The following is a 20581-nucleotide window of genomic DNA, read 5'->3' on the forward strand; positions in this document are numbered from 1 at the left end:
AGAGGAACAGCTGGGACTAGAACCAGTGCCCAAATGGGATACCAGCACTGCAGATGGAGGATTAACCCACTGCACCACAGCACCAGCCCCTCTAATTTATCCAGAAGTAAACATACAATTAAAATTACTGTAAGTTCATTATGGAGTTAATTTTTAACAGTATTTATATGAAAGGCAGAGTAACAGAGTGAGATAATAATCCACTGGTTCACCCCCCAAATAGCTATAACAGGCAGGCCTGTGCCAGTCAGGTGACAGGCAGTCCATCTGAGTATCCCACCTGGGTAGTTGGAGCTCAAGAACTTGAGTCATTAGCTGCTTCTACCCAGGTGTATTGGCAGGCAGCTGGATAGTGGAGTACCTGGGTCTTGATCCTGCACGTCATTATGGGATATGGGTGACATCCACTGTGCCACAACACTTGACCCACAGAAAATTTAATATTTTAAAAGATCGTATTTAAAATTCAGAGTTAGAGGGGGAGGAGGAGTAGGAGGGAAAGAGGGGAAGAGATACCTTTCATTTCGCTGGTAACTCCAAGTGGCTGCAGCAGTCGGGCTGGACCAGGCTGAAGCTGGGAGCCTGGAACTCCATCTGGGTATCTCATATGAGTGGCAGGGGCCCAAGCACCTGGGGCATCTTCCTCTGCTTTCCCTGGCACATTAGCAGGGAGCTGGATCAGAAGTGGAGCAGCCATGACTCGAATCAGCACTCATATGGGATGCCAGTGTTACAGGTAGCACCCCAACGCCATCCTGGAAAATTTCAATGACATATTCCTTTTGAATATGATAGCAGTAGAAGCAACACTATAAGTCATACTTAAATCAATAAAACTTTCAAATATCAGAATGTTAATAAATAATAGAACTGTAATAATACCAGAACACACAAAATACTGTTGAATCTGATCTTAAATAGAGGGAGAAGTTGGAGTTGGGGGATAGAGAAGAACTTAGGAGTAAACAAACGAGAACAAGGAACTGGAAGAACTGGGCTGGGGGAACCGTGGCCAGGTGGGTTTCAGTCTTCCTGGAAGCCAGTGATAGAAAGCACACACCCCTAGTCCAGCTGCTTCTGAGAACCAGACCGTAGAAGGTCCCAGCTGGGCAAGTCTGGGCATTAACCTCGGGCAACCAGGGCTCCACTTCATCACCTGTGCCCCTTTCCGCACTAGTACTCTAAGAACACTGAGCAGCTGTTTTTCTTAGACCACCTTTAGTTGTAAAATCTGTAACCAACATGGTTAAATAATGTTAAGAAATAGTAGAGCTCTTTAAGCCTACTTTTAAAAAATATATTTCCCTTTGGATGTTGCAAACTTAACAAAAATAGTTATGGTCCCTGGTGAATAGGAACTAGGATGTATAATCATACAAAGGAAAGACAGCACTCTTTCTCCACCAGGAATTAAAAGCATTGCTAACATGGTGAGAGGCTCCCGGAGGGTGGGGATGAGGAATATGATAGTGCCAAATCAGAATGCCAGATGCCTTCCTGTTCTCCATTTCCTTTGCTTCTGTCATTCAAACCTCCTATGTGAATAGCTCAAGTCCCAGTTGTCTTCTGATCCTCACCCCAGCTGTTAAAATTTTGGCTGCACAAAGGACACAGAGGGTACGATGTGTACTGAACTCATTTTCTTTATATCTATGTTGATGCTTATGGTTTCCCCAGTCCAGTGAGTCAAACTGGTTTTCCATTGTGACTTCAGGACTTCAACATTTGACACATTTGCGTGGTCATACAAAGATTTCTACAAAATCAACAATTTTTCCTGGTAATGGGCTGGTGTTGTGACATAGTGGGTTAAAGCCAGTGCCTGTGATGCTGCCATCCTATATGAGTGCCTGTTTGAGTCCCAGCTGGCCCACTTCAATCCAGCTCCCTGCCTATGTGCCTGGGGAAAGCAGTGGAAGGCGGCTCAAATGTTAGGAGCCTCTGTTACCAACGTGGGAGACCTGGCTGAAGCTCCTGGCTTCTGTTAGGCCTGGCCCCAGCCATTGTGGCCATTTGGGGAGTGGAGCAGTGAATGGAAGGTCTCTGCCTCTCCCCCTCTCTCTGTAACTCTAGCTTTCAAATAAATAAATACATCTTAATTTTTTTTTTTCTTAGTAAGATTTCAGTGTCTTGGTGTGAACATCTACTTGGTTGCTCATAGTTGTTGGTTAGATCCTATTATGATTGAGGTATGATCACATCCAGTCCTTATTTTCTTCACTGAGTAATCAGATTTGTATGAAAACTAGTAAATTTCAAAGAAAGTCAACTTCTCAATTAGCTTTATCTAAATACAGTGGTATTTTATCCATATGTGAATTGGAGTAACTGAACATTCAGATTCTATTTTATGAAAAGGAACCATTGACAAGTTAAAGCAGTTTCTTGATAACAAATTGCCCATCTCCTCAATCCAGTGAAATGATACTCCTTTCTGAGGCATACCTGTTAGGAACTTTAAATCAGTGCCTTTAGAATTTGTTTCTTGGCTTATAATTTTCATATGGATTAGGTATAACTAAGAATAATCTTGGGTCTGTTATGGTAGATGTCAGATTTGAAATCTGAATCTTAAGCCTTTTATTCTAAGGTCTGATACTGCTCTCCTTTCTGAACCTTTCAAGGGGATTCTATTTTTCCTTTTAGGAACCATATCATTTGCCAGTGAACTTCTGTTGCTGCAAAATTTTCTGCTAAAATTCAAGGTAATGTTTATCAACTTGCTAAACAGAAAGGCATTGCCAAAGGTAAATAGAAATTCACTCTTAAATGCTTTATTATGTATTTCCCTTTAAAACACCTGATGTTTTTCACACAAGTAAATTATGATAGATGATGTTAATGAAGAGAAACTCTCAAATACTATTTCTTTATAAAGATCATTCCCAAACTTAATGGTTTAAAAAAAGCTACATTTTTGTTACAGTTCTGTGGATTGGCTAGGCAATTCTGTGGGTCTCTCCTGGAGTTGACTCATGCATCCTGTTCAAATGATGGATCATCCACACTGATTTAACTGACATATTTGATAGTTGTGGCTATTGGCTGGGATTCTTGGTTCTACTCCATATTGCTTTTCATCTTCTATGAGATTAGAATTATAGCATGACAGTTTCAGGGTAAGACTCCCGGATAGTCAAAGCTGATGCAGTCCCTTACTAAACCTCTGCTTGCTTCATATCTGTCAGTGTGACGTTGGACAAAGCAAGTCAGTGTGAGAGCAAGCTTAGATGGCATCTCTTATTGGGGAAAACCAGCAGTGTTTTGTGGCTGTTTTTAAATTTACAGTGGAAGTTTTCTTCCTGTTCTAAAATACATTGTCCTTTTTCCTTTGTAGATAAGTCGGGAAAAATGTTGCCTGGTTCCCTTACATTGGCCTGGCTAGCATATAAGTATCATATGGAAGCAAAATTCAGCCATTACTATAGACACCCCAAACTAGCCATATTGTAATTCTTTCATTACACCTGTTTTCCCAAATAAAAGTTATTTTGGGAGAGAAGAAGAGAAATGGACAAAAATAGTGGAAAAGAAAAATAAAAAATGCATGTTGGTATCTATTCATGAACTCTGCATTAAGAAATAATACAAGAGCAGTAGCAAAGGTAGCAGCACAAGCTGAGCCAGGTAGTTAGCACTTGATGGAATACAATAGTTACAATAAAAACTATAATGGTACAAAAAGCACTTACGTATACATGAGGCTTTGTAATTTGTGACATTTTTATCACATTCTCATAGGAAATTTATAAAGTATTGAAGATGACGTTGATTCTCATTTTGCACTTGGTTAAACTAAGATTCAGGAAGCTTTATTATGTTGTCCAAGGTCACGGTACTGTTTGATGGAAAAGCCAGAATTTAAAGATTTCTGATAAACAACTTTTCTGCTTGTAAAACTCCATCCAAGAAGCACCTGGCTCCTGGCTTCAGATCAGCGCAGTGCGCCGGCCGCAGCGCCAGCCGTGGCGGCCATTGGAGGATGAACCAATGGCAAAAGGAAGACCTTTCTCTCTGTCTCTCTGTCTCACTGTCCACTCTGCCTGTCAAAAAATAAAAAAACAAACAAACAAAAAAAACCCTCCATCCAAAGAATAAAATATAAAGCCCACAAGAAAATAAGTGCCAGGAAATGAGTTTTGAAATCTAATCAAACAAAAATTCTAAATAAAGAAACTAATAGTCTTTTTGCTTTTAGCAGTAATCGATAGAAAGATCACATGGTGTAGGAATTGTTCTTGCCTTCTGAACCAATGAATAGAAAGTGGGAAGAAAAACTGAAGCAGATTGAGGAGCGAGCATCTCATTACAAGAGGAAACCACTGTGCTCAGTGTATAGACCAAGCCTGTCCAGGCCAGAGCAACCACCCTCCATTTGGAAGCTATTTCGTCGTCAAACTGAAGCTTTTAATTTCGTTAAAAGCTGTAAACAGGTAATTGCCTCATTTTAAATTTTTTATAGATCTTTAAGATTTCTTAAACTTGAGTTTGCAGGCATTTGGGGAGTGAACCAGTGGATAGAAGATCTCAGTCTATAACTTTGCCTTTCAAATAAATCAATTTTTGAACTTCTGTTTCAGAACCTGGTATTTTAAAAAATCTGAAAATTGAATAAAATTCTTTATGAACATTCAGTAGCTACAGTTGAATTTAGATGTTTTTTTTACTTTTTAGAATATTTTTTATTTTATATAGGATGTTCATGTATTTGCTTTGGAATACAAAATGGGAGATGGACAACGTATTTATCTTGTAACAACCTATGCTCAGCTTTGGTTTTACTATAAATCCCGGTAAGTTGTTTGTAACAGAACAACACATTAAAGTTATATTTACCAAATCTAGAAATTTTTGTGAAATTGAGGCTGGATTAGCTTTCACAGTTCTTGACTACATGGTTAGTTATTTCTTTCCAGATTAATTCTCTGCAGTTCTCCTCATGGCATCACGCAGTTGTCTCACCAAGTGTTGAAGAAAATCGTACAAACACCTGTTCATGTATAAAGGAAATCCTTTTTCAGATACATATTAAATTGTACTATTAATCATAAATGAATACTCACATTATGTAATATCTGCTTTATATGAGTGGCCTATTCAACTATGCTTCAGACTTGTGTATGGAAAAGAGTCAATATGGATGCCTTGTATTGACTTAAAAGTACTTTTATTACAAAGTTGCTTGAGTAGTTTTGTGTTTGTAAACATGCAACACCATGTAGATTTACTTATGTCTACATACATGCAGTGCCAGGTGGAGTTGAATTAAAATCATTAAGATAACATGAAAGATATTTTGCTGAAACTAAATCTCTTCGTGCAACATAAAGATGATGCTGACTGCTTCAGAGTATGTGTTGAGATCCAATCCTACCCATGCCATGTGATGATACAATTCTTTCACTTTTCTTCAAATTACTGCAAACCTTTTATTTGTAAAGGAGGCCAGCTGAACTTGACTTAGCCCACATATCATTTATTTACTAGGCTAGTGTCTATTCTTAATAAGCCAGGTGAAAGTCATCCTCTGTACACCAACAAGAATAGAACTAGAAATATGAGCACTGGAAGTTTATTGAAATCAGCTAATTTAGAATTTTTTACCACTTTAAAAATATTATCTTCCTAACATAAAATTTTACAGTTCTTATGGAGAATTCATGGAATCCCAAGAGTGTGTCTTTCTGGGATCCCAGTTTGAGAAAGAACATTGTTTTCTCAATTTATTTCATAGTGACACCAAAACAAAATACAGAAATATTATACATGATCAAAATCATCTGTGTAATGAATAACACTATAGGATTGACTGTTTTCCAGTTAAGTAATGTTAACTGAGTATGATTGTTAAATCTTATTTAATAGAAATTGTTGACACTATGAGCCGTAAACCGGTTGTGAACAGGTTCATGTTGTCTTGTCATTATTTCCTAGTTACCTGTACTTAAGCATAGTTAACACAGTACTTGATCAGATCAACTTCCATCATTTAAAAGGTACAAATATAAATAATACTTTTGAATTATTCAATTTAGAAAAAATCTCTTGCACTGCTATGAAGTTATTCCTGAAAATGCTGTGTGCAAGCTTTATTTTGATTTGGAATTTAACAAACCTGCCAATCCAGGAGCTGACGGGAAAAAGATGGTTGCATTACTCATTGAGGTAAATGGGAGACTCAAATTTTTTTTCTTTGTAGCTGTCCATTCATCTCTTCATTCAGTTACTCAGTCCTATCTACGTAACGTTTCTCCTCCTTTTCTTGGGACTTTTCCTTGTGGATTTGATTTTTAAATATTACTTCTTGGTAAACTGTGAAAAGTCCAACTTATGTCCACATATTTTGTACTATTACTATACCTGGATTTAAAAAAAAAAAAGCCTTGAGGGGCTGGCGCTGTGGTGTAATAGTTTAAGCATCTGCCTGTGGCACCAGCATCTCATATGGTTGATTCAGTGACTTAACGGACAAGTTTCCATAAGTCAGCTAATTAGAATGAATTCCAGTGCTAACGCTTTTTTAAAAAATTCATTTATTTTGAAAGGCAGAGTGAGAGGGGCAAGGAGAGAGAGAGAGTGGAGAGGGGAGGTCTTCATCCACTCCCCAAATGGCCGCACTGGCTGGAGCTAAGCTGATCTGAAGCCAGGAGCCTGGAGCTTCTGGGTCTCCCAAGCGGGTGCAGGAACCCAAGGGGCCACCTTCTGCTTTCCCAGGCCATAGCAGAGAGCTGGATTGGAAGTGGTGCAGCCGGGACTCGAACCAGTGCCACTATACCAGTTACCACTATGCCACAGCGTTGGTCCCATCTAATGCATTTTATAAAGCCTTTCAACAGATAACATTCTTTTTTTATTTTTTTATTTTTTTATTTTTTGACAGGCAGAGTGGACAGTGAGAGAGACAGAGAGAGAAAGGTCTTCCTTTGCTGTTGGTTCACCCTCCAATGGCCGCTGCAGCCGGCGCACTGTGCTGATCTGATGGCAGGAGCCAGGTACTTCTCCTGGTCTCCCATGGGGTGCAGGGCCCAAGCACTTGGGCCATCCTCCACTGCACTCCCTGGCCACAGCAGAGAGCTGGCCTGGAAGAGGGGCAACCAGGACAGAATCTGGTGCCCGGACCGGGACTAGAACCCGGTGTGCCGGCGCCACAGGCAGAGGATTAGCCTAGTGAGCAGCGGCGCTGGCCCAGATAACATTCTTAAAGAAATCACACATTTTTAACTTCTGGATTCTATAAATTATTCAAATAACAATTTTCTTTATAAAGTTTTTTTAAAAAGAACTTAAAGGCATAGACATGTGTACATGTTTATGGGGTACTGTGTGTGTTCCGTGATGTACATGTTGTATAATGTCCAGTCAGGGGAGTTATCTTTTCCAGCATTAACATTTCTTTCCCATGGAAACATGGAAAAATCCCATCTTCTGCTTTTTTAAATAGAGAAGTATACAGTCAAATAATATCTTCAGCCTACTGTGTAATAGAACCCCAGAATTTCTTATTCCTATCTAGCTATAGCCTGGTACCCATCAATCAACCTTTGCCCATCCCTCCCTTGTCACTTCCTACTCTAGCCTCTGTTACCACAATTATATTGTTAACTTCTGTGAGATCACCTAATTTTTTTAGAGTCCACATATGATCTCATTCATATGATACTTGTTTTTCTGTGCTTGGCTTATTTCACTTAACATACTGACCTCCACTTGCGTCCACATTGTTGGAAATGACAAGACTTTTTTTTTTTTATAGATGAGTAATAGTGATATATATCCCACATCTTTATCCATTCATTAGCTGATGGACACCTGGCTATTGTGAGTAGTGCTGCAATAAACACGGGCATGCAGTTAGCTCTTTGGCAGATCGATTTCATTTCTCTTAGATATATGCCCAGAAGAGGGATTCCTGGGTCACATGGTAGTTCTATTTTTAGTGCTTTGAGGAACCTCCATGCTATTTTCCACAATGATTTTATGTTTACATTTAAAGAACTTAAATGTTTATGTAGGGGTCAGCAGTATGACACAAGAGGTTAAAGCCCTGGCCCAAAGTGCCAGCATCCCATGTGGGTGCTGGTTCGAGTCCCGGCTGCTGCACATCCAATCCAGCTCTCTGCTATGGCCTGGAAAAGCAGTAGAAGATGGCCCAAGTCCTTCCCCCTTGCATCCGCATGGGAGACCCAGAAGCAGCTCCTGGCTCTCTGGATTCAGATCAGTTCAGCTCTGGCTGCTGTGGTCATCTCGGGAGTGAACCAGCGGATGGAAGACTTCTCTCAATCTGGCTCTACCTCTCTGTAACTCTGGAAAAAAAAAATGTTTGCTTAAAGTTTCACTTGGGAAAGAGAATCTAATAGAGTGTGATTACTTATATTACCTAGGGTACCTAAATTTATTCTCTGTAGTTCCAAAGCTAACAACTCAGCTTTATTCATTTAGTAAAATATTTTCAAGTTTTGCTAAGCATCAGACACAGTGCCTTGCCTTGGGAATATAATAGTGAGCTCAAAGTTTGAGTTCAAGGAATTTATAATCTAATCTAGGGTAGATGTAATTTAAACAAGATACAACCTTATTTCTGTCTCATGTAACATCCAGTGTGGCTCCACTGTTAGGGACTAGTCTTTTGCTTTGCTGTTCCTAAGATGTTGCCTTATTGATACCGTCCAAGGTGGGTCACCCCAAGTTGTCTGCCTTCTAGTCAGTTGAATGGAGAAGAGCCGCACCTACTTCTCCCCTTTAAGAATGAAGCCTAAAGTGGCAAACCACCTTCTTCTGACCCCCTACTGGCAAGACTTGGACACATGCCTGTGCCCTATTATAACAGAGTGGGGGAAGTATCTTTGTTCTAGCTGGCCTCCATTTAGCTAAAAATTGTGGTTCTGTTTCTAGGGAAGAGGGAGAAATTAGATGTTGGGGGATAACCTCTGTGATACAGAGGAAACATCAAGACAATCAAGTAAATGATCAAGTAAAATTGTAACTAAGTACTAGAAAGTGAGTTGGACTACATGGGGGAATTTGATGCAGACTGGGACACTGAGGCCACCTTTTGAGAAAATGAGAATTGAAAAGTATGAAGGGGAGTGTGGTGCTAAAATAATGCCAAAGTGATGCTAGTTTTTTTTTTTAAAAGATTTGTTTATTTGAAAGAGTTACACAGAGGAGAGGCAGAGAGAGGTCTTCTACCTGTTGGTTCACTCCCCATTGGGCCATAATGGCCGGAGCTGTGCCAGTCAGGAGCCAGGAGCTTCTTCCAGGTCTCCCATGTGGGTGCAGGGGCCCAAGGTCTTGGGCCATCTACTGCTTTCCCAGGCCATAATAGAGAGCTGGATTGGAAGTGGAGCAGCTGAGTCTCAAACCTCTGCCCCGTATGGGATGCCGGCGCTTCAGGCCAGGGCGTTAACCTGCTCTGCCCCAGTGCCGGCCCCAGCTAATAATTCTAGTTTAATGCGTAACTGTTGGGTATCGAAGTATTTGGTGGTGCTAAACCTTTTGGCTAATCTCAACTCTATCTGGAGGTTCTTAGTGGTTTCATTTTGCAAATGAGAAGACTGAAGCCTAGGGAGAAGTGCCTTGTGTTAAGGTTGCATATCCAATACTTCTAGGCACTTACATGTGCCAGGCACTGTGCTATCTCTTTAATCTCGTTTTCTTATTTTACTCCTTTCATGATTCCAAAGTTAGCTGCTATTTTTCCTGCTTAGCAGTTGAAGAATGTATTTAGGTTTGATTAAACTTAGAGGTGGTAAACATCAAAACCAGAACTCAAACTTAGATCTCTGACTTCCAATCTTTTGTTCCAAGTATGTGCTTGCTGCCTTTCCACAATGCATGACTGCTTTCCGTGTCAGTGTCTTCTAGCACCAAAGGTGGTTTCTTGGAAGTGGTTTTGTGTTCAGTATGAATGAGAAATTTTCTGAGAATTGGAACTATAAAAAAAAACTTTTAAACTCAGAGGTGACATTTAAAGAGATGCTTAAAATATTTTTAATGTGATTGTAGAGGAGGTTAATGTACAAATTGTTTGGCTGCTAAGAGGCCTCTTCAATCCTGAGAGCCTGATTTTTTTAAAAATATAAAAACATAATTTAAAAATTACAGGTCTTCAGTTTATAAATAAATTAGTAAGGTTATATTGTACACAACCTGATAGTAAAGCTAATTAATTTTTTTGACAGGCAGAGTTAGAGAGACAGAAAGGTCTTCCTTCCTTTGGTTCACCCCCCCAAATGGCCACTACGGCCGGTGTGCTGCGCTGATCACGAGCCAGGTGCTTCCTCCTGGTCTCCCATGCAGATGCGGGACCCAAGCACTTGGGCCATCCTCCACTGCACTCCCGGGCCACAGAAGAGAGCTGGACTGGAAGAGGAGCAACCAGGACAAAACCAGTGCCCCGATTGGGACTAGAATCCAGGGTGCCGGCGCTGCAGGCAGAGGATTAGCCTAGTGAGCCGTGGCGCTGGCCAGTAAAGCTAATTTGTAATGATTTTGTATTAGTTAAACTTACTGGTACCAAGATACTTGAATTTTGTTCATAGAACATTTTTAAAACAAAAAACAGAAGTATTTACGCTTTGTGTTTTTAGCATGTCTGTAGAGCACTTCAGGACTTATATAGTGTAAGGTGCTCAGCTGAAGATGTTTTCAACTTGGATTCTAGCACTGATGAAAAATTTAGCCGCCATCTGATATTTCAGCTCCATGACGTGGCATTTAAAGATAACATCCATGTTGGTAAGTGCACTGGTTTTTAAAAATTCATGGAGTTATATTAAAAACTCTTAGTTTTCCTATTCCTCTTGAAATTTTTAACAATACTTGCTAGATTTTATGGTAATTAACCTAAAATGTGATGTTTCGTGTTTTCAGGATTTACTGATACAGACCTGTCATCCAGGCACATCAGCCTACTCAAGATATAGTTGGCATTAGTGGTTCTCATCACAGGTATTTAGGTGGCCATGTATGTCCTGACATGGTCTCTACTGCAGTAGGGTTCATTTTTTGTTTTCTAGGTAATTCTGAGAGGCTTTTCCATTTCAAGCCTTACCTATGATGCTTCATACCTGGATTTTTGACCTTTGTTTTAGCTATGGGGCTTGGGTCCCAGGTCATGTCAAGGAAGGCTTATTTATTATTCCAGGCAGAATTTAAGGATTCAGATGACGTCTAGATATATAATCCTGAAAGTATAACCAGAGTATTTTCCCAGGGCTGGGCATTTATAGATAACAGGTTCAGGTATAAAACCAAGTCAATCCCACAGAGAAACAAATAGGAACAATGAAAACACCAAAAATCAAGGTCTCAATAAAAGCCAAAATCCTGAGTATTTATCAAAGCAGTGATAGGACAAGTTTTGGGGTTCAAACCAGTGATTGACTTAAGTTCAGGTAACAGATAATGTGTCTCAGAGCTACAAGTGTTTTACAGTCTCACAGCCACATGGGGTAAAGGCATGAACATAGTAGCTAGAGGACTGACATAAACATCAGGAACCTGAAAACTAGTTTAGGATAATGCCAGGTCACAGTGACCTAGTATGCTGTGTACACTGGTCTCCTCATTATCTCTGTTATCTGCCCCCTTGATTGTTCTCTCTCTTTCTCACCCTTAGATCCTAGTAATTGTGGGATCTGTCCTTGTCCCTTTTCCTACTGTTCTCACTTGGATGGTGACCACAATCATTACTTAAATCATCACCTATGTCCTGACTCTCACATCTTTATCTTCAGCCCAAATTGTTCTCATATAGCCAGCTGACTACTAAATGTCCTTATACACACTTCAACTCAGCATGTCCTAGAACAATCTTGGCTCCTCCTTCTGTGTCACTTCTGTGTCCCTGTCCATCTACTTACCCAAGTAGAAATGTTGGTGTCCTCTTATGTGTACCTGCTTTTTGAGTCAGCCAGTGTGAGCTGATGAAGCTCTCAAACCTCTCAAGGGTTATTCGTTACCTTCACAAAGATGTACTGATGTCTTAGTTTGCAAAACGAGGCCTACTGTGCCCTAGCTGGTCTGTCCCTATCTGCCCTTCTTGCTCAGCTCCCACTGTGGCCTGCATTTTCTCTTATCCTTGGGCCTTTGCACTGTTCAATTCTGTCTGAAGAGCCATACCTCCTGTTCTCCCAGTCTGTCAAGACTCAGCGTAGATATCAATTCATCGGTTTTTGTCACATCCAAACCCTATGATACAGGTTACTATTCCGTAGGGTTGTAGAAAGCACCCAGTGCTTATTGTCAGAGCATTTGCTGCTTCTTGTTTTCTTCATCTTTATTCCACTTAATGTTTCTTTAGGGACGTAACTATTGATTTTTCTTTTCCCTTTGTAATTTTTTAGAGCTACATTATATGTCATAATATATATTTTATTAAAAATTATTTTAAATGTTTTGATTAACAAGTAATACTAGCACATTTTTATGGGATACAGTGCAAAATTTCAAAAGATATGATGCTATAAGCTGATCAAAGCAGGCAGCCAACATACCCACCTCCCTACCTTTCCTCCACATTTACAGCCTACTAGTTCCTCTCCTCCAGTTCTTTTTATGGTACACAACATGTTACTGTGATCTGTAGTTGTCCATCTGTGCTATGAAGCACCTTGTACCCCATATCCAGACTCCTCTATCTCCCACACTTCCCAGTCTCTAGTAATCACTGCTCTAAGTTTTTATTGACTGTCGTTTTTAACTTTCATGTATCAAAAAGAACACGTGTTAACTTTCTGTGTGTCACTTCTTTCACTTAATGTAATGACTACCAATTTCAGTTATTTTGCCTCTAATGTCAGGATTTCATTCCTTCTGATGGCTGACTAATGTTCCATTGTGTATGTATACCATATTTTCCTTATCCATTATTTATCCATGGACACTTAGGTTTTCTATAGCTTGGCTATTATGAATGGTGTTGCAAAGCACATGAGAATGAAGGTATCTCTTTCATATGCTGATGTCATTTCCATTGGATACTTACCCAGAAGCAGGATAGCTGGGTCATATGATTGATCTATTTATTGTATTTCCAGATATATTGTATATTACTACATTATAATAATATTGTCCATAATACCATTAATACAGCAGCAGCAATAATAAATACAAGTAGGCATTTAATATTTGCTGAGTTAGTGCCTACTTAGCATGCCTGCATTATCAGGGTATAGAGGGCAGAGTCCTAGCCAGGATATTTCTTTGATCCCTATGTATACTTCCTCATAGGCTGCTCTTTAAATACTAACCATAAGGCTAAAAACTGAGAATCTGTTGCTAGGGAAGAAGGGCAGAGAGAAGTATGCCAGGTCCTTCACAGTCTGCTACAGTGTCTCCTGAAAGCAGATGACATTCATTCTAGACTGTGAATGAATTTCCTTCATATAGTCAAAGGTAAGACAGGCTTTATTAGAATAGCACAAGCAAAGGAATAGAGTTTGGAGTTTGTGGTTAACTTGGGGATCAGTCGACAATCTAGTGTAACTAAAGCTAAAGCCATAATCAGACCTGATAAATGGAATGTCTTCTGAGGCTCTTTCCTCTTAAATCGTGTACTTCCAGAAACAGAGAGGCAGAGAATATGAAGCAGTCAAAAATTTCCCTTCAGTTCCCCTCCCTCTTGATAATATTTCTAGTTGTTATTGTTAGCCTTTTGGGAAAGGGAACAAAGTTAAATGTGAGTGATCAGACTTTGATCTTTGTAAACATGCTCTTGTGCCAATTTACTATAGTACTGCAGATATCTGTGATTGGTTAGTTCTTTTGAGATAGTCCCTGCCACTGAGATAGACCAAAGAGGGGTTGGGGTAATAAGACTGAAGCCTGGAAACAGAAGGCAGAGCTATTGGGGGGTGGGGGACAGTATGTTGGTGTTCACGTGACTGGCTGTCATTGTGCCGTGGACACATTAGCTCCTTGCCAAGGTTCAAAGGCTTAGCCGGCCTCTTCAGTGCTACTGTCAAACATCTGCAACTGTAGACTCACTTCGCTTATTGTCTAGAGTCAAGCAGATAGAATTTTAAATTTCCAGGAAAATTAACTTCGTCAATTTATGTTTATATTGCTTTGTTGTCCTTTGATGTGTCATCGTTTCCTCTCGGTGTTTACCTTCTCTCTAATTCCAGAAATAATCATGTCTGTGTATCATTGGATCAAATGCTTTTGCTTTCATTTTGATGTTTTACAAGAAATTGTACTTATTTCTTTAAGTAGGAAAGTAATTAATCCTGTGATTTTAAGTACTAAAGCCTTCCTGGTAAATGAAGTGACAAATCCAGACTATGACACTTGCAGAGATTAAAATTAAGTAATTTTTTATAGTATTGCATTTCACCAGTATTGCTACACACAACAGCAGTGTAAAAGCCAAATTGTTACTTGGTCTTGTGATATAGGATATATATATAGAGAGTTTAAAGAATTCCATGTTGCCTTGCCAACTTCTCATGGTAGTGCGGATCACTTTTTTTTTTTTTTTAAGTAAGCAAGGCAGGCCATTTATTAATATCTGAATAATCATTTTTTGAGGTTTAAATCTTTAGTCTCCTTTTCCCCTGAGAAACCTTTTATTTAATGAATACAAATGTCATGCATTTCATAATTACAACTTTAGGAACATAGTGATTCTTCTCATTGTACCTGCTCTCCCACCCTCTACCCCACCGTCTACCTCTTCCCTCTCCAATTCCCACTATTATTCCCTCCCCCCCAAAGAAACCTTTTAAGGAATACAGACTTCATGCATTTTATAAGTACAATTTTAGAAATATAGTGATTCTTCTCACCATACCTGCTCTCTCACCCACTCTCCCACCCCTCCTCCTGCTCCCTCTCCCATTCCCAGTCCCATCCTCCACTAAGATCGATTTTCAGTTAACTTTATACACAGAAGACCAACTCTATACAAGAGTTCAATAATTTGGCCGGTGCTGCGGCTCAATAGGCTAATCCTCTGCCTGTGGCGCCGGCACACCAGGTTCTAGTCCCGGTCAGGGCGCCGGATTCTGTCCCGGTTGCCCCTCTTCCAGTCCAGCTCTCTGCTGTGGCCCGGGAGTACAGTGGAGGAAGGCTCAAGTGCTTGGGCCCTGCACCCTCATGGGAGACCAGGAGAAGCACCTGGCTCCTGGCTTCGGATCAGCATGGTGTGCCAGCCACAGCGTGCCGGCCGCGGTGGCCATTGGAGGGTGAACCAACAGCAAAGGAAGACTTTTCTCTCTGTCTGTCTCACTGTCCACTCTGCCTGTTAAAAAAAAAAAATTAAAAAAGTTCAACAATTTGCATGGAAAAAAAACAAAACTGCTCAACAACTGAGAAAAGGGCTGTTCAAAATCATTGCATCTTGAAATGTTTCTAAAAAGTGAAATTAAACTTCAAAGAAGCATCTAAAAATGATACATCTTTTGCAAGCACTTAGACATAATTATAATACAACTCTTTGAGGATAGAGATCCTGCATGGGAAGTTAGTACACAGTGACTCCTGTTATTAACGTAACAATTAACACTCTTAGGTATGATGTCAGTGACCACCCAAGGCTCTTGACATGAGCTGCCTAGGCTGTGGAAGCCTTTTGAATCCACAGTCTCTGTCAATCTGTAGCCAAGGCCATAAACAAAGTTGAAGTACTCTCCTCGCTTCAGAGAAAAATTCCTCCTTATGTCCACTTCTTTCCACTAGGGTCTCACCTGCCAAAGTCCTTCATATAGGACATTTTTTTTGCCACAGTGTCTTGGCTTTCCATGCCTAAAATGCTCTCATGGGCTTTTCAGCCAGACCAGAATGCCTTAAGGGCTGATTCTGAGGTCAGAATGCTATTTAAAGGGGTTGTCACTCTGAGTCTTCTGTGTGGGCTGAATCCCACGTTGGAGCATTCCCTTCTTTTTAATTCTATCTGTAGTTACCAGACCATTAATCCTATCCATACAATCACTTTAACACTTAAGATAGTATTTTTACCACCCAGCTTAAGGGGATTTGGGGTCCCCTGGCAAATTTTTAAACTATATCCTTAAAAATAAGCCTATAGGAATGTATGCAGAACTATACAGCTTTACAATTACAAACCTCATTCACTTCATAATTACAACTTTAGGAACATGGTGATTCTTCCCACTAATTCCACCTTCACACCCCTTTTCCTCCTCCCTCTTCTATTCCCACTCTTTTTACTGAGATCTATTTTAAGTTGATTTGATACACATGTTTAACTCTATTTTAAGCAAAGAGTTTAACAAATAGTACAAAAAAACCTGTTTCTCAACAGTCATGACAAGGGCTGTTCAAGTTACTGCTTCTCAAATTGTCAATTTAACTTGTATAGATTGCTTTTTTGGTGCTCTATTATCACAGGTCAGGGAGAATATTTGGTATTTGTCCCTTTGGGACTGGCTTATTTCACTAAGTATGATGTTTTCTGGATTCATCCATTTTGTTGTAAATGACCAGATCTCATTTTTTTTTATTCCTGCTGTTTAGTATTTCATAGTGTACATGTCCCATGGTTTCTTTATCTGGTCTTCAGTTGATGGACATTTGGGTTTATTCCATGTCTTAGCTATTGTGAATTGAGCTACAGTAAACATGGAGGTGCAGATAGCGCTCTCATGTACTGATTGCATTTCCCTTAGGTAAGTTCGCAGGAGTCCCACTCTTATTTTTCACTAAGATCTATTTTCAGTTAACTTTACATGCATATAACTAACTCTGTTAAGAGTTCAACAAATAGTATGAAAAAAACCTGTTCCTCAGCAGTCGAGACAAGGGCTGTTTAAAGTCATTGCTTCTTAAAATGTCCATTTTACTTCTACAGATTGCCTTATAGGTGCTCTATTAGTTATCACAGGTCAGGGAGAACATATAGTATTTGTCCCTTTGAGACTGGCTTATTTCACTAACAATGATGTTTTGCGGTTTCATCCATTTTGTGGAAAATGGCTAGGTCTTTCTTTTGTGTGTTTTTTGGTTGTTTTTAGCTTTGTGTAGTACTCCATGGTGTACATATCCCAGTCTTCAGTTGATGGAAACTTGGGTTGATTCCATGACTTAGCCATTGTGACTTGAGCTGCAATAAACAAGGGGGTGCAGATAACTTTAACATGCTGATTTAATTTCTTTGGGTAAATGCCCAGGAGTGGGATGGCTGGGTCATATGGCAGGTCTATATTCAGATTTCTGAGGTATCTCCATATGTCTTCCACAGTGGCTGTACTAGTTTACATTCCCACCAGCTGTGGATTAAGGTACCTTTTTCTCTACATCCTTGCCTGCATTTGTTTGCTGATTTCTGTATGAAAGCCATACTAATGGGAGTGGTTTAGATTTGCTTTTCCCTGATGTCTGGTGGTCCTGAGCATTTTTTCATGTGTCTGTTGGTCATTTGGATTTCCTCTTTTGAAAAATGCCTGTTTGAGTCCTTTGCCCATTTCTTAACTGGGTTGTTTGTTTTGTTGTGGAGTTTCTTGATCTCTTTATATATTCTGGTTATTAATCCTTTATTAGTTGTACAGTTTGCAAATAATTCCTCCCATTCTGTCAGTTGCCTCTTCAGTTTGTTGACTGTTTCTTTTGCAGTACAGAAGCTTCTCAATTTGATGGAATCCCATTTGTCAGTTTTGGTTTTGATTGTCTGTACCTCTGGGGTCTTTTCCAAGAACTCTTTGCCCATGCCAATGTCTTTCCCTAAGGTTCTCTAATATGATGGTATCAGATCATAGATTTATGTCTTTAATCCATTTTGAGTGGATCTTTGTGTAAGGTGTAAGGTAGGGGCCTTGGTTCATACTTCTGCATGTGGAGATCCAGTTTTCCCAGCACCATTTGTTGTAGAGACTGTCCTTGCTCCAGGGGTTGATTATAGCTCCCTTGTCAAAGATAAGTTGGTTGTAGATGTGTGGATTGATTTCTGGCATTTCTGTTTTGTTCCATTGGTCTATCCATCTGTTTTTGTATCAGTACCAGGCTGTTTTTATTATAACTGTCCTGTATATCTTGAAATCTGGTATTGTGATGTCTCTGGCTTTGTTTTTGTTGTATTAGATTGATTTAGCTGTTTGGGGTCTCCTGTGTTTCCATATGAATTTCAGCATTTTTTAATGTATCTGAGAAGAATGTCCTTGGTATTTTGATTGGTATTGCATTGAATCTGTAAATTGCTTTCAGTAATATGGACATTTTAATTATTGATTCTTCTAATCCATGAACATGGAAGATTTTTTCAGTTTTTGGTGGCTTCTATTTCTTTAATGTTTTGTAATTCTCATTATAGAAATCTTTGACATCCTTGTTTAAATTTATTACAAGGTATTTGATTTTTTTTTTTTTTTTTTTTTTTTTTTTTTTTTTTTTTTTGCGGCTCTTGTGAATGGGATTCATCTTAGATATTCTTTCTTGGAGCTGGTGCTTTGGCATAGCAGGTAAAGCCGCTGCCTGCAGTGCTGGCATCCCATATGGGCACTGGTTCGAGTCCTGGCTGCTTCACTTCCCATCTAGCTCTCTGCTGTGGCCTGGGAATGCTGTAGAAAATGCCCTAAGTCCTTGGACCCCTGCACCTGTGTGGGAGACGCAGAAAAAGCTCCTGGCTTTGGATCGACGCAGATCCTACCATTGCAGCCAATTGGAGAGTGAACCAGCAGATGGAAGACCTCTCTCTCTCTCTCTCTCTTTGCCTCTCCTCTCACTGTGTAACTCTGACTTTCAAATAATGTTCTGCATGTGGAGATCTGGTTTTCCCAGCACCATTTGTTGAAGATGTTCTTTCTCAGCCATGGCATTGTCTGTGTATATAAAAGCTGTTGATTTTTTTTGTGTTGATTTTATATCCTGAATCTTTACCGAACTCTTCTATGAGTTCCAATAGTCTCTTAGTGGCATCTTTTGGATCCCATATATATAGAATCATGCCATCTGCAAATAGGGATAGTTTGACTTCCTCTTTCCCAATTTGTATCCTTTTGATTTCTTTTTCTTGCCTAATGGCTCTGGCTATAACGTCCAGGACTATATTGAATAGTAATGGTGAGAGTGGACATCCCTGTCTGGTTCCGGATCTCTGTGGGATGCTTCCAGTTTTTCCCCATTCAAAAGGATGCTGGCCATGGGTTTGTCATAAATTGCCTTGATTGTGTTGAAGAATGCTTAGAGTTTTCATCATGAAAGGGTGTTGTATTTTACCAAATGCTTTCTCTGCATCTATTGAGATAATCATATGGGTTTTGTTTTTCAGTTTGTTAATGTGGTATATCACATTGATTAGCAAATATTGAACCATCCTTGCCTACCAGGGATAAATCCCACTTGGTATAGCTGAATGATCTTTCTGATTGTGTTGCTGGATTCAGTTGGCTAGAATTTTGTTGAAGATTTTTGCGTCTGTGTTCATCAGGGAAATTGGTCTGTAGTTCTCTTTGTTGTATCTGTGTAGTTCTTTTGTACAGGTGTAGGAATTAAGGTGATGCTGTCTTCATAGAAGGAATTTGGGAGGATTCCCTCCCTTTCAGTTCTTTTGAATAGCTTGAGAAGAATTGGAGTTAGTTCTTTAATGTCTGGTAGAATTCAGCAGTGAAGGTATCTGGTCCTGGGCTTTTCTTTTTTGGGAGGGTCTTTATTACTGATTCAATTTCTTTCTGGACTGTTGATCTGTTTGGGTTTTCTGTGTCTTCATGGCTCAATTTAGGTAGGTTGTATGTGTCCAGGAATCTATCCATTTCTTCTGTGTTTCCCAGTTTGTTGAAATACAGCTCTTTGTAGTAATTCCTGATGATTCTTTTTATTTCTCCTAGCTTTTTTTTTATTTTTTTTCAAACTTTTATTTAATGAATATAAATTTCCAAAGTACAGCTTATGGATTACAATGGCTTCCCCCCCCATAACGTCCCTCCCACCCGCAACCCTCCCCTTTCCCACTCCCTCTCCCCTTCCATTCACACAAAATTCATTTTCATTTCTCTTTATATACAGAAGATCAGTTTAGCATACATTAAGTAAAGATTTCAACAGTTTGCTCCCACACAGAAACATAAAGTGAAAAATACTGTTTGAGTACTAGTTATAGCATTAAATCTCAATGTACAGCACACTAAGGACAAAGATCCTACATGAGGAGTAAGTGCACAGTGACTCCTGTTGTTGACTTAACAAATTGACACTCTTGTTTATGGCCTCAGTAATCACCCTAGGCTCTCGTCATGAGCTGCCAAGGCTATGGAAGCCCCCTGAGTTCACTGACTCTGATCATATTTAGACAAGGCCATGGTCAAAGTGGAGGTTCTCTCCTCCCTTCAGAGAAAGGTACCTCCTTCTTTGATGACCCATTCTTTCCACTGGGATCTCACTCGCGGAGATCTTTCATTTAGGTGTTTTTTTTTTTTTTCCCCCCGGAGTGTTTTGGCTTTCCATGCCTGAAATACTCTCATGGGCTTATTATTTCTGTGGTGTCTATTGTTAAATTTTCTCTTTCATCTCTAATTTTATTGATTTCTGTCTTCTCCCCTTTTTTTTTAATTGGGCCAATGGTGTATCAATTTTGTTTGTTTTGGGTCATTTGATAGTATCCCATAGATGTCAAACAGTGTTTTTTAGT

At 39.6% G+C, this 20581-nt stretch overlaps 1 protein-coding gene across 1 annotated transcript in view; it reads left to right on the plus strand.

Annotated features, from left to right (window-relative positions):
• Window positions 1-20581, plus strand: part of PRIMPOL (primase and DNA directed polymerase) — a 42305-nt gene that overhangs the window by 1535 nt on the left and 20189 nt on the right. Inside the window, exons 2-6 of the mRNA XM_070068371.1 lie at window positions 2647-2705; window positions 4202-4433; window positions 4696-4793; window positions 6036-6165; window positions 10590-10737. Coding sequence (XP_069924472.1) covers window positions 4254-4433; window positions 4696-4793; window positions 6036-6165; window positions 10590-10737 — 556 coding nt within the window. The 5' untranslated portion in view covers window positions 2647-2705; window positions 4202-4253. The remainder of the gene's footprint in view (window positions 1-2646; window positions 2706-4201; window positions 4434-4695; window positions 4794-6035; window positions 6166-10589; window positions 10738-20581) is intronic.

This window comes from Oryctolagus cuniculus, chromosome 2 (assembly GCF_964237555.1).
Source record: "Oryctolagus cuniculus chromosome 2, mOryCun1.1, whole genome shotgun sequence".
NCBI classification, from domain to species: domain Eukaryota; kingdom Metazoa; phylum Chordata; class Mammalia; order Lagomorpha; family Leporidae; genus Oryctolagus; species Oryctolagus cuniculus.